General features: G+C 36.7%; 1 protein-coding gene across 2 annotated transcripts in view; it reads right to left on the reverse strand.

Moving 5' to 3' along the window:
* The window catches only part of LOC139114345 (cholesterol 7-desaturase nvd-like), a 40,309-nt gene that overhangs the window by 12,689 nt on the left and 11,816 nt on the right, over positions 1-15,804 (reverse strand). For both annotated transcript variants that reach the window (XM_070676011.1, XM_070676012.1), the window contains exon 2: positions 500-688. In XM_070676011.1, coding sequence (XP_070532112.1) covers positions 500-688 — 189 coding nt within the window. The remainder of the gene's footprint in view (positions 1-499; positions 689-15,804) is intronic.

Consider the following 15,804-nt stretch of genomic DNA (forward strand, 5'->3'; position numbering starts at 1 on the left):
ACAAGTAATTTTTACGGAGATTATTTGTCAGTTACCTCCGATGAGAACGGCAAGTATATCCATGAAATGCTTTCTGCTCAAGGTTTCTGTTTACACTTTCAAGTACTCGAAGAAATAAAGAATTACTACAACCGTTTTTACTATTTTCTTATCAATATTGATATCACGGAAAAAGTTACAGTTACTTTGCTATGACTGAATCAACAGGTGGTTAATGTTTCCGGCAACTGATAACAATTATAAGAATACTAAGCCCTGTAAATTTTTGAGTATTTCCCACCTTGATCATTTTCCCTACATAATGAGAGTCTTGTATAGGTCTCCTATCAAAGCTCTGTTCAGTGCAAAGATGTCAGATATGACATCAGGACACACACATCATGCCAAGGAGAGCTGGACATACGGATAATTCCTTGGTGAAACTCCTATAATCTCCACATATAGTGATCAATCATAGACTGGTTGTGTACTTATTAAAATGGGAACGCTAATTTCTTACCTTTTTCAGCATATGGAATATCCACACATTTGCCGTCGTCACCGCGGAATACCCAGCCATGGAACGGGCACTCCACGCACTCACCCATCACTCTGCCACCAATACCCAGGTTGGCACCCATGTGGGGGCAGTATGCATCCACCACGTAAGCCGTGCCACTCTCTCCCCTGAATGCCACCACATGCTCTCCTGTAATGAAAAGGATAGATAAAATATTATGTGGCAATGAAAAAATTTGGTGAAATTTATTCTTTGGTATTAAAAGGATATATTTGCCAAAAATGTAAGTTCCATATTAAAATCATGAAACCCTGAATTATGTACCCAGATAAAGATGATTACCTAGCTTATATCACAGAAATACATGTATGACAGTCAAAATTTGTTTTCTTATAATAAGTCAATATATTATGGATTTAATATTTCAAAATAATTTTACAAATTTTTCTTGTAATAAGATTATGTGTGATGAAAATTTTAATGTTTCAAAATAACAATTTTACAAATTTGTTTTCTTATAAGAAGAGTATGTATTGTGAAAATTTTTATATGTTTCAAAATAATAATTTTATAAATTTGACAATATTGTTTGGCAATTTCAACGTGCTTAGGGAATCATATGCCGAGAAGACCTTGAATTTCTTTCCTTCATGAGTACATTGAATATTGCACTGATCTATTGAAAGTTGTCTAAAGATGATAAAATATAACACAGAAGATAACAGCAATAGTTGATATTGAATTTAATCATTAATAGTTCTAATTTGAAAGAGCTGCAGACACAAGGGACTTTGTACGATCGATGAGTTGAATAAACGAAAGTGTCAATGACGCAATCTCATTCTTCCTGTGAACAGTATCAGTCATACCATGGCTTGTTATAGAGATATTACAAACAGACATTCTATTAGTCATTATCAGTTTAGGATGATCTAACAGCAAGTATCGCTGTCCTTTATCCCTTAATCTCCCTAGCTCATAGATCAATACACCATGCGGCCAAGTTGTGATTACGTGTCATATGCTGCAATATTAACAAACATTTTTGAGCATTTGAAGGTCCCCTGAAAACAGAGATACTGTAAACATGATTTCCACTGAATTGTGCGGTAAACATATGCATAGATTTTGGCTCAATACTGCTTTTGACTGACTTGACAGATGAAAAATGATAGGCCTTGCAGGATAAGCTTGAACAATAGGTTTTTACTATCAGAAACACAGCTACTCTTCCATTGTTATGAAAATGAAATATATCTTTGATTATGAATTTCAATGCACAGTGCATTGCTTATTGCAATTTACATATTAATAGTACACATACGGGTATTATCACTAGAAATGTCTGCAAGATTTTACCTAAATATGAAAAATTTTTAATGTAATTTTTCTTTGCATATATCATGCAAGGTTCAGCAATGAAAACATACAACCATGCTTTTTTGCCATTTTAGGTTATTAATATCTGCTGATATATCTGGTCTGGAGTATTGAATAAAGGGCATTATCAAAGAATTGTAAAAGCAATATGCTTTCTTGATCATTCCGCATATGAATTTTTGCTTCCTGCTGATGTATGGATTGGAGGAGTTTTTCGGAAATTTAAAAATTTATATAGAGAGATCAAGATGTTTGTTTACTGCTGAAAATGTCAAGAGATGGCATGATTACTTGTGAAGAACAGTGGGAGATGTCTAGTGTGATCCTCGTGTGAGCAGAATCCTACTGACGAGGGTGCAGCCGAAAAACATTACCAGATACCATTCTTAATACATGTACTTCCATATTTACCCCTATGTCAATAAACTACATGTACTGAAGGGGCCTATACTCAGAAATGTCTTCACTCCAGGAACACCTATGTCAACTAGGCATCATATTTTGAAACAAAACTGATTATTGTTGTTGTTGTTGTTGTAGTGTAGTAGTTTGTGTCATCTGCCTATCTATGAACAGAAGGTCACTTCAATTAATTTTACTTTCCATAGAATGCCGAGAGTTGTTACCAGAGATTGCCATTTTAAACATTAAATACACAGGTAGATATATTTCTCTGCCCACTGAAGACTGAATTGTTGCTTCAATTACATCCTGTTCTTTGCAGGGGAAAAAAGGTCCTTCAACCCTAGCTGTCCTAGTTTTTTGAATGGGTGCACAGATACTGTAAGGTGTGCGTGGGTTTATGGCTTTATGCTTTGGCAATCTTTCACATTAACCCTTTAACCTGTACCTGTAACTTCAATAGCCTATAGCAATCAGTTGTCCCAGTTGAGGTAGTGTGAGCTTTGAAAATGAAACCTTAAACTTTTGCTTAGCCTGTCCTTAAAGCAAACTTTCAACCATTCTCTTTCAAAATCAGGAATAAAAATGGGGGGGGGGGGGGGGGAGGGGGGTTGACATGCTAATTTTGGAACTAGAGAAACAAATTACCTCATATTTTACCGATATTTGAAATGAAAAATGACCACCATCCCTGTGTTGACTCTATGGGGGCAAAAAAAATTTCTGATTTTCGCAAAACTAAGCTAGTGAAACTATCTTTATTTACACCATAAGCTTCAAAATGAGCCCCCACAAGTGGTAGACCAAAACAATGTTGTAAAAGTATAAGAGTCAAAATATCTGTCCCCAAGTCACATGATCAAAGATGACATTTATGTCAGGAGATCAACGCTAAAATAATTAAATTTTACTAATTTTACAATTCTTTGCTGTGCCTAGGCAAACCTTTAATGGTTTCATTCTGAAAGTTAATTGTGATCTGAACTAAGAGTGGGTCATCAAATTCCTGATTACGAAAACATTTATAATAGTTTTTTCCCTCATCAACAAAGTGCTGGCAAGTACATGTAATCAACCTTGTTAATAGCAACCTTCGTTGTTAACGTTTATCTAAAATAACTGACAGCCACTTTTCATAATCCAATTAGTGGCATAGCATGGACTCAATCCTTAAGAAACGATTGATGAAATTCATTGGGGACTCGCCGTTTCCTCAGGGTGTGAAAATGCCATTTTCTCTTGAGGTTGTACATACTGCGGATGTCCCTTGTGGATTTCTAATGCTACGTAACCAGAAATTTATCCCTTACAAAACTTGACGATACACCCTATATGCAAACAGCAGCTCTGATTTGGATTTGAATGAACTTAACATACTTTGATGATACCTCAGAGTTGACCCTTAAGGTAGTATGCACGTCGAAAGTGAAAGACTTAAACTTTTGCTCATATTTTCCTTAAGGAACCATTTAACCATTCTCTTTCAAAATCAATAATAAAAATCGGGGGTCATTGTGCAAAATTTGATACCAGAGAAACATATGACCCAAGTTTTACTGATATTTAAAATTCAAAATGGCTGCCATCCTTGTGTTAACTCTATGGAGAAAAATCAAATTTTTGAATTTTGAAAAACTGAATATCTGACCCCAAGGCACATTTTACCTTAAAGAGAGTATAGGTATAGTGAACCTTTTTATAAATTTTGTCTTTTTGTTTGACGCACATTTAATACATATTTTACACAGGTGCTTTTCTCAGTTTCCTTGTGGGCTGAGGCTTTACTAGCTGAAATAATGGGGTGGCTTCATGGCAAAAATGTCCATGGAGTTGTACATTTCCATTTGGAGCACAGGTCTTTTTATATTTTATGCACATTAAACAACATTAAATATACAGGAAAAGGGAAAACTGTTCACAACTGCTCTCCTACCACGATTTGCAAATTTTCATCTCCTACATGTACCACCTGAGAAGCCCTTTCTGTCTATCCCACCATGAAAATCCCCCTGCTATCCTCCTTCCAATTTAAAATCTCCCCTCTCCTTTCTCCACCAGGAATCATTTGCAAACATCTTAGCTTTTACATTAAAGCCTCAATAGCTGCGAATATGTAATGAACCAATCTCAAAATACCTGTCCTTTTCCAAGAGTTTTCTTTGAAAAAGACCCATTAGAGACTGAAAAAGTGCATAACACTGTCATAAGTGTCAAAGTGGCATGTAAATTCAAACGTTTTAACATCATTTAGATTTCCCGCCATTTTCAAAAACTAATCAATATGTGACAGAGAAAATAGAGATTACAACAACAAAATGTTGGCCATTGTGCGTTGTGCATTCCAGTAAATGGCATCATGCTTGGTTTTTTTATGATCATGATGTGCACGTGCAGGAAATACTGTATTTTTTGTACTTTTCTGTGGGGTGCCATTTTATGAGTGCGGCACCCGTTTATTATTCAGCCTGTTAAACCATGTAGGCATGGTCCAAATCAGCAAGCAGTGATACTTCTATACGTGTTCTTCAGTCAGCACATTACATGAGCCAACTTTGATTTGAAAATAAAATCATGCATAATGCATAAAATTCGCAGCTATGCAAATTTCATTGATTTCAGAATGATTCAAAGTTTTCTTCCGGAATGTTGAGAAAAATTCACGTCTTTTAATTTCGGAGAGCATTTTACCTTAAAACTTCACATTAGAAAATGAACTTCTGCAGAGTTGATGCACAGTTGTAGTGCAAAACATATCACGTCAAAAATTTTCATTTCCTACATTCCAGCTCAATGATTTCTGAATCGTTATCAGGTTGTTTGAACACAAAAATAAATTTGACAGCTTGGGTAAACGGAAGTAATGAGTGTCCCAAAAACGGAGACATCCCTGTGTAGCCTTCAAATAGGTGAATTCAGGTCAAGCAGTTGAATATTTGAATGTTCATGATTACCACTTCATGGCAAAAACAAAATTTTAAATCTTTTTAGATAAAATGTACTTGCGTTGCGTTGAAAAGATGATTTTTAAAGTTTAGCTTCATCAAAATTACAAACAGAAAATCATGCTGATAAAACCTATTCCTGGGTAGTTTTGTTGACCAGATTTCTTGGTCACAAATAGAACATCATCACCGGGGCGTGTCTGTGGAAGGGTCAAAGAATAAGTTTATCTATAAGGATGGGCACGCTACTGTCAACAACTGATGACAGTGGTGTTAATAATTAAACTGACGGAGGAACATCTGATGTGTGGGGTATGTCACGTCCTTTCATGTGTGAGGTCACTGTCCAGTCACTTTATCACAAAATGCGATTGTATTGAAGCGATAAACTTTGGACGACATCATTCCATTGGCATGTCTGCCAATGTGTCGTTAGATATTAACAGGGATTACCGAGTATTGTTGGAACTTCCAGTACTGATTGAGAGAAATTTTCTAGTTTTCAGGGAAGAAGAAGAAATCTACACAGTACTTCCGTGCATGCATCAACTATGTTTAATAAGACTCTGTAAACCAAAGTTTGTAATACAAACTTTAGTTTACGGAGTCTTATCAGGAAGTGTGACCTGAGATGACCTCTTTTGCTCTCAGAAATCCAAAAAAGTTATTCAGTTATGGGAGTGTATGTATTCAATCAATAAGTTTCATATCACTATGACAGAGAAAATCAAAGAATATCACATCGTAAAAAAAGGCTTGACAATCATTTTTTTAAGTTAACACTTCTAATCTGTTCATTGGCTATTCCCTGTAAACAGGTCCACACTCACCATTGATAATAATGTGTTTGGGTGCAACCATGGTGGTGAAAAGGTTAATAATCCTCTCAACAATGTTTTGCAAAATAAGTGCTCACACCAAAAAGAACACTGGATGGGTCCAACTTAAATTACTGCCCGTCACTGACTGTCCCTGACCAGCCACTGCCTGTCAGGAAAGTAGCCTTCCAATTACTGTTACGGTAATCAGTCGATATTTCACTTCCAAAGACCACTATTATTTATAAAAACCTACAATTAATTAATCCTAGACCCCAAAACGTTGATTTTTGAACCAGTAGCAACGCTAATCGTATGATCGTATTATCAGTCACTGCCAGTCGCCATATGAACACAGCTCATCACTGTCAATTAAATTAGCACATGTATCTATATTGTTTTTCATTTTGTGTTTTATTTTTTTTTACTTGGCAGGATGGTAGATTTGAAGAAATTTCAAGGAAGGCAAACTAAAAGTTTTTGAAAAGGTGCTTTTACGTTGATCACAACATTTTTCACCTGGGGCCGAGTCTTCTTCAGTCTTGCAACAAAATAAAACCCTCATCGCTGAAGTATGCCTGATGAGTGCTATGATTTTTAGCGCCAAAATTCTAGTGCAACATTTTGCCAATTTTTATGATTTTTTTCATAATTATTATGATAATTTTGGAGCAAACCGACATAACTTTTGATCGCCTACAGTTTTGATCAAAAAGTGGGGAAAAATCTGAAAAAAATTGCCTTAATCTGACAAAAAAAATTTAAGGTGACATAAATTGACTTTGGAACTCAGAGATTTAATATTCTGCGCAAAAGAGGCAAACAATTTATGATAATTAAGGCAATATGTGCAAAGGTAAAATGTGGGAAAACACTACAGCAAGACATAAATCAAGGAGGATATGTCACATAAGTATCTATTCTTACAGAGAGCTTCTCCACTGGTACCTGGCAGTGCTTCTCTTTGCCGGTACTCTTTGTTGTCTCGCTGTTATCCTGGGTCAAGCATATTCCTTGTTTGAGGTGTGGCAATATTAGAGTCAACATTGACTTACAATCAATGCCGTGCTGGCCCGTGCACATTCTCTGTATGTGCCAGCCAGCATGTGCGCACGACTTTATCAGCTCAAATCACAGAGTGGTACTGTCATCGTAGTGATGAATGCATTCCAAAATGATATCGTCCTTGTGGAAGTATGATTTCCTAATCCACACACATTCTGATTGATTTATTCCTGTGTGTACGTACTCTAAAGGTATCTCCTAACAAAGAAATATTTGTAATAATTCTGTCAAAACATGTTATTACAAAGACATATTTGTAATGATTGAGAAACATATGAATAATTGTTTGTTTCGATACATGATGTATCTATGTACATGATGTATCTAGGTAGCGAGAGAGTAGATGTAAAATTTACTCTACGGGACAAAATATAAAATTGAAAAGAGAGCTGATTGAAGTTCTATGCTTTTAATAGATACATACCATTGGAAGGCAGTTTACTTGCTATGAATAGTTCATTGAACCAAGTCATCTCTTTACAGAGACATAGGAAGCAATCAATGAAGAAATCAATCTTTTGGAACTTATGGTTTAATAGTTCAATGAATCACTTGCGACACAACTTTACTTGACATGAAATAATGGTCTTCAGTATTTCTTTGATTTAAGACTGCCAGTTCTCGTGAAACTGATCGCTGAAAAATTCGTTTGAAGATCAGACTTACGAAATGCACAGTGATTCCGATTTACCATCAAACACTGGCAAATCGGAAAAAAACTTTTCACAAAATGTCTGAAAGTTTCCCTGAAAATCAGACAAGAGGCCGGACAAAAATTTTAAAACTACTCTCAATTAACGTGCCGGGTTGATACAATAGTGGATCCCTCCTGACCCTCTTTTGAGACAAAACTTCCATTCACCACCAAGAGAGGTACCACTGATATTACACCAAGGGTGTTGAAGTTCTACATTCCCTTGCATAACTTTAATAATCGGGTTAATGGTGTCATGAAGTACATGAAAGATGTGCCGGAAACTGGTTACATATCACCAGGCTACCCTGGAATCAGCAAGGGCTCAAAAAACTTCGCTGTAAATGATGCCAAATAACAACACTTGTTCAAAGGTTACATACACTCGTACATGTATGAATCAAATGACCCTACAAAGTATGTCAACGAACTTTGATTATGAGAAATTTGTGAAGTTGATTCTATACACCTTCATAATGGTTCCAGTTAGAAAGTTTATGAACACAATTCTGATGGAAGATTATGATTAACAGAATCCATGATATTCTTGGGCATTGATGGTAGAAAACATATTTTCCTATTTTTGATTATTTCATATACAGGTTTGTAAAATGTTAAATTACGGTGGTTTACGTTGAACCGGTGGCAGTACGGGAACTCGAAATTCTGTCTATTATGAGGAGTTGCCGATACTATAAGGCGTAATTATCGTCTACGTGGTAATATCAGTCAGTGACAAAATATTCAACTCTACAAAAGTTAGAAAATTTTTAGGAGGGAGGTCATGAGAAAACAACACACATCCACACACAGCCTGCTCGAGCTCAGAATGCATCTTTTGCAAAGCTTGTTTGGGCGGATGTGGTGGTCTTGTTGTCACTATGTCTTACCTCCTTCAAGACAATTTTCCAACTTTCACAGTTCATTTCATTGTGATTGACTGATATTACTAAAATTTCAAAGTGAAAGATCTTTTCTGTAATTTTTTGAGCATCATATTTCAATGGCAAGTGGTAAATTTTTGAATTAGTAATTATCTGTGGAAAGGGCAAAATTGTAGAAAAATGGGTTGTTTCTGGTTGCGATATTCTGAAACATGTATACTAAACTTTTTGAAAGTGTGGTGATAAAAATCAGATAAAATGCTATCATTACGGTATTTTTGTCCACATCATGGTCGTGATGTCCCCGTACCTTATGAATATTTATCGAACTTGTGCCCACCAGAACAGTTTGTGGTATTTCTTTACAGCCGACTACGCTCAATTACACTAGTAAAAAATACCGCAATATACGGTGTCGCTCAAATTTGATCAGAATTAGTACATACCAGTATGGGTACCAAAGATCAACAATAAATGTTGTTTCTATCTGTTCAGTGCAGGAAAATTCTACGTTGATGTTATGACAATGATTTCTGCACAGTACAACCAGAAAAACAACAAGAAATATTTAAACCAGAAAAACAAGAATGACAAAAGTAATTAAGGTCTGAAACTTTAGGTACTGGAGGTCAACTTTAGCAACATGCATAGCAGAAAGGCAGCTAGCCCCCCCTTAGTTTGACCATAGACGGTCTTCCTCCCCTCTACTGTCTATGGTTTGAGCAGGTCTGTTAATATGTAACAGTTCAATGACAATGACAGGAAATGACTCAAGTCGGTGGAGTAAGCCTGTTTCAAGCCTGTTTCAGAATTTCGCTTTTTCTTACCTCATTTGCACATTTTTGACACCGATGTGTTCATTTGAACAATTTCACATCTCAACCCCTACATCTACCTGTACACCAAATACTGAGACGGTAGCTTTGGCGGTATGGGAGCCTTTGTGTGTCACGGACATACATCCGCACATACCCACAAATATACAGACATAAGACTCATCATATAAGCTCTTTTTGGTATTTATATATAAAACCAAATATGAGCTAAAAATGCCCCAAAAATACAAATATGCAAATTTCACCACGATTTGAACAAACTTAAGTGAGGTCACCCCAAGTGAACTGCATATAAAATTTCAAAGCAATTGGACTTGTGGTTTCAGAGGAGAAGGCAATTGTCAATTGTTGACGGATGACTGATGACGACGACTACGGAAAATCAACCTATTTGATAAGCTCCGCGTCGCTGACAGCGGAGCTAATAAAAAACACAAGTTCTCTTTTTTGTATTTTCCTTTCATGAAAGAGGTTTTCAGCTGTGTATGGTCAAGGGAAAATAGATAACAATAGGGTATGTAAAGCAAGCACACCCTAAACACATCTAAGATTTCATTTTGCTCTCTCCTATGCCTTCAACAAGTAAATGTTCAGAATTCAGAAATTATTACGACTGTGTTCACAAACACCTCTATATATGGGGAGGTTAGCAGATTTAAAAGGGAGGGGGTTGACTTAAAAATGCCTATGGTACATTTGGGGGACTCATATTGTGGAACTGAAATGGCGGACTTGAAATAAAATAATGCTGCTTATTGGAGGTATCATAATGGATTAATATTGAACGAAATGTAATCCAAAAATAATGATTAATAAAAATATTTGCAATTATACACTTATTGTATTCATACACTAAATACAGGTACTTTATCACCCTCATGAAGGATAGTACAAATAACATGAAACTGCTCCAGCCACTTTGTTTTGTCAACAGAAAGTTGTTTGTTTAAAAGTATAAACATAGCGATAGCTAGATTACTGTCATCCCCTCGTCCCATCCAGAATGTTTGGCAAGTCATGCTCACAGTCTACATGCAATAATTTGCAGAATTCTCAAGCAGAGACCTGAAAGAAAATGTGCTCACATGTGTAAAGTTGCAAGACTGATTAGCATCTATTGTTCTGACAGACCATGGGGGAACCAAGGTTGCATTTCCTCATTTTTACAAGATAAAATAATGAATAACGAATGTATATAATCAGTATGTTACTTCGTTTAAGTGAGAAACTATAGCCTGTAAGTTGTTTATAAAATAAACTTCAATGTTCTGATTGAAGACATATGAGTTAGTTTTGGTGTGTTTCATTTCTGATATTGATTATGTTAAGATACATTTTCTTTGGACTTCACTTTTAGACAGAAATATCAAATATTGTCAGATCAAAAGATTTATAATCTTGTTTTACAAAAAAATCTTTAAACAGGGCAGAAAAATTTATCACCCTTGAAATTTGTGAAATCACCTCAGCAAATGAATGGCCAACAACACCCAGTGCTGACTATTATCTTGTTCACATTGGCAACCCAACTGAAATTTGGGCCGACGCAAAATAATTGTCCTTTTGGGATTAAATTTGGTCCGTGTCCACACTTACCGGTACCAGAATTAGGGCCGACGTAACTTTACCTTCCTTTGTGACCTCTGACCTGTCAAAGTTCAAAATGGCGCATTTGAATAATGGCACGCTGTTTCTACTGTTCATGATTTTCCTGCATTTTTACGCACAAGAAGGGCAAATATGACTACCACTCACCCTTTTAATCATCGGAGAGATCTTCACTATTTATTGGATGAGCATATGGTATATATAAGACCGCGGTGGAGAAATAACCAGTGCGCGGCATTTTTGACATGCCTCTCTAGTCTATTACGTGCACTGTGGAATCGAATGACATGGTCTCGTTTGCGGAACAAAGGTTGGTGGGAAGTTCTGCGTACATGGGATGATATTAAAATGTAAAGACTGGATTGAAAACTTTCGATAGGTGTAAACTTTAGTTTCAAACGTCGTTTGTTTTGTGCGAATAGGGTGACTAGTTCAACTTCGATCCATGGCGGAGGCCTGGTCAACTGGGACCAGGGCCGACGCAACGTGTCCACACAGGCGATTTGCGTCGGACCAAATTTTGCGTCGGCCCTGCGTCGGCCCTGAACCCCCCTTCTCACCGGGACCAAACTGTGTCGGCCCAGGGCCGACGCAGCGTGTCCACATTGGTTTTTTACGTCGGTCCCGGCCCAGGTCCGGCCCTAGGCCGACGCAAAGTCCTCAATCTGAACAGGCCATATTACACCTAGCATGCCTTGGCATGTTTAGCCTACAAAGTTTCAATAGTTGTTGGGGTCATTCACCATAGAAACAAACTGGCAGCCATCCAGGCATCATAAATGGAGTAAATAAATTTGAAGGGGGGTTGGACACTGGAGCAATGAATTAAGTGTAAACATTGGATACCTTAGAAAGAACGATGGTGCAAACAGCATCTATGATTTTGTGATGAGTATAACGGACAAACTTTGTCGGGGGGGGGGGGGGGAGTTAGTCAACAATGCTGTTTGTGAGGACTGGGCAGTTTTTCCTGGTGGGGAGTATGGAGAATGGTACACTGTTGGGCAAGTGGAGAAGATTTTCAAATATATCACAGCAAATAGACAGCTGTTAGGTTGTTTGACAAATTACAATAGCTTTCGTAATCCCTGGAAATTTTTTGATTTTGTTCAAACCGCTTGGCATATCTGTAAAATCACCTCTGACAACAAATTCTCATTATTGCTTTGTTGGTTGCCAACTGAATTGATTCTGTGCGTGTGTTTTAATTATCCACGGCCCCTTAGAAATATAATGCAAACAATTTTTTTTCAGATTTTTCCCAACATTTGATCAAAAACTGTAACCCAAGAAAAAGTGTGTCTATTAGCTCAAAAAATTATCATAATAATTACAAAAAATTCATAAAAATTATTAAAATGTTGCACCGGAATTTTGGAGGGAAAAATTACAGCACTCAAAGGGTTAATAAATATTCTGCATAAGCTAGTCCTTATTTCAACTTTTTTTTGGTCCCTCAATCCTGTATTGTTCTGTGAATACATAATTAATAACTTTTAACAGAAAGTCTTTATATTAATTTAAGTCTATTATGATATTTGCTATGGGGTTCACTCTCAAAGTGATTTTCTTCCAATCAGTACAGCTGAAATTTCAACATTTACTTGCTCAGACACAATAATGAACGGAATAGACTCAACAGATGGAGAAGATTGTTGGACAGACATTTTGGTTATATAATAAAGTGTTTACAAAAAGCTAAACACTCTACATTCATGAGTTTTCAGATGTGCTAAAAACAGACCAAAATATTTCCCCCTCCTGAAGGACAACATCTACAGTCAGTTACAAAAAATTTGCACCTTTCAAAAAATTTTTTTGCTAATTTAGGAAATTTTTGCAGTATGTAGAAGTGAGAGGTCAAATTTTGTAGGAAGTATTATTTTGTCAGTGTTCAATCAATACTCAACTCAAGCTGACCCTCCATTACAAAAGGATATCGAACTGGATAGCTTGCTGAAACAGTCCACAATTCGGTGAACTTTGTGACCTTTTGGCTATATTTACATAACTGAAACTGATGCTCATTTGCATAACAAAGGCACACTGCCACCTGTTGATTGTTCTCCATCAGTTTGCTCAAGGAGAACAAAAGACGCTATTTGTCAAACTAGCCTAAACATTAGGCAATCATGTCCCTAGCAATAGTACAACAAACATACAATTTAGCATCGTCAGTAAAATTTGAATTGCCACTAGTGAGAAACATGAGAAAGAAAAATCTGTGATACCTTACAGACAGACGAGTTGAAAATTTGTGATCAATATAACTGTTTCATTTGTTTTGGGCAAACGAATGAAAATCACCCATGAAGCTGACTTGGTATATCTGGATAGCTGGTAAAAAATATTGTGAGATAGAAGGTGCATTTTGTCACAATCCTCTAAATTTCATTGGGAAACAATTTACGCTGGACCTAAATCTACTACACTTTTCTGTACGGTAGTGTGTGACAGTAAACACACAGATCTCACGAATGAAATGACATGCCTCTCACGGCTGAAAAAGGCATGCAAGTTTATTCCACTATGGTCATTATCACATTGTATTTGAGTATTATGTATCCACATCAATTTGACTGGTTGCTGCAGTGCAATATCTGCTAAAGTGCGGGCTGCGGGTTGCGGGCTGCGGGCTGCGGGTTGCGGGCTGCGGGCTGCGGGTTTTTAGAATTATGGCTAGATTTCTAATATATGTAATATGGCATTTAGTATATAAGAAATAAAACCTTTAGAAGGTGTCTATTATCAATAATCATGATCAGGTCTATCGTACAGTATCCCTTTTCCTGCCAAGTCCATATTTTCAACATCAGGTCAAGATGGTCAAAATTAATGAAACACAACATATTCCATATTGTGTATTTTAACATAATACTGTACATTTGAAGGCTGTTGAAAACATATATGCTGTAAAATTGATTTTTTGGACTAAAGATGCTATAACAGACCATACCAAGTGGGTGAAAATACGTCATGTTTCTGAAAAAAAATCAAATCTGCTAAACTAAAAGCGTCGATTCCGAGGACCAATTTATTTGTTCCGAGCTGCCTGGCCATCACAAATAATTTGGGATCTGAAATCACTTTTCTTTCTTGCCATGGATGTGAGTGAGAAATAATACCAGACTGACAAAAAAAATTCGCGCCTCGGAAATGTCGCCACTTATCGCGGAATGAAAATTGTTACATTTCTAGTATCAGGCCATAGGAAGTAAATTCTTTGTAATGCATCTATTCACAATTCGGTTCTAGGGCAACACATACAGAAAATTAAACAATGCCTACTTAAATGCAATGTGTAAGGAAAGATTTGACTTCAAAAAGCGTAGAAGTGTTGTGTATTTAAATGCCGTGTATTTTTCATGAAATCTTTAAAAAGAAAAAGACGTACGACAATGGACTTAGCTTACTTTGCCGTTTCGGTTCAACCGAGGTCACGACCACAGAGAACGACATTCCGCTAACATTTTACGCGAGAATTTCAGCGGGAAAAACACGTCGGTGCGTTGACTTATTTTCAGGAATCGATCTAATAGGAATATTTTTGGATGAGTTTGTGTTCTGCAGCTCTCAATAATTGTGTATCTCCTAATATCATGAACATATTCTATGACTTGCACCTGCAGCATGATAGTCGCTCCATATGCATTTGATCCAGCGTGACTATGAAAAGTTTCCTAGGACTATTATCGTGTTCACCACAATAAAATAATTTTAAACGGCATTGAAAACGATTCTGAAAATTGTGCTTTTATCGGCGGTTTGAACTAATCTGAAGTGTGAGAAGGGCATGGCATTCTATGAAAAAGTAACAAATTATTAGGCGTGTTGAGTTTCAACGAACTGAAGTTCATCTCCCAGTTCATCTGTGCTGTCAACGATCCGAAACTTACTTTTAAACTATCCGTCCTAATCATTACATAAAAAGTTAATATAGCGAGTTGTTGTGAAATCTGTCTTGTGTTCATATTATTACTCATCCGTGTTCAGTCATATCATTTCGAAAGCTTCGATCGGCAGTGCGCTGTGCAACGGCGAATGTTGGATGGGAAATGGACTATTCTGACGTTGGTGGTGCTTTACCAGATGTAAGCTAAAATAACGGCATTATTCAAGAAGTTCACGGCTTTTATTCCATAAACAAATACATCTAGATACTATTTTAGCATTTATTCTATCTACTAGCGAAAATGATACCAAAATCACACATTTTTTCATGCCCGCAACCCGCAGCCCGCAGCCCGCAACCCGCAAAATAGCGCATCCGCTGCAGTGCAACATAATCTTAAAATGTCAAAGCACTCATCTTTCTCGGAAAGTCAATACACTTATGTAACGCCATGGAGTTACACAAAAAAAGTTTCTGACTTCTTAAAAAGCTAGTACTCAAAATAAGTCGAAATACAGTCAATGGACAAAGAAGATAGAATGATCGTCATTATTTGGTGTTTCGAAGACCTACTCAAGTCCAGAAGTACGTCAAAAAGTTCCTTTAGACTTCAGTGATTTTGTAAAATTGAAAAGATGCAGGCCCCGGAACGCCAATACCTTTCATGGGACATCGATCTACTTTGTAAGACAATACAGAGAGGCATACAAGTTTTGTGACAGACATCCATTCTCTCTAGGTGTGATGCAATACAATGGAACAAGACCCAAAGCTGTGTTACAAT

Source organism: Ptychodera flava, chromosome 16 (assembly GCF_041260155.1).
Source record: "Ptychodera flava strain L36383 chromosome 16, AS_Pfla_20210202, whole genome shotgun sequence".
NCBI classification, from domain to species: domain Eukaryota; kingdom Metazoa; phylum Hemichordata; class Enteropneusta; family Ptychoderidae; genus Ptychodera; species Ptychodera flava.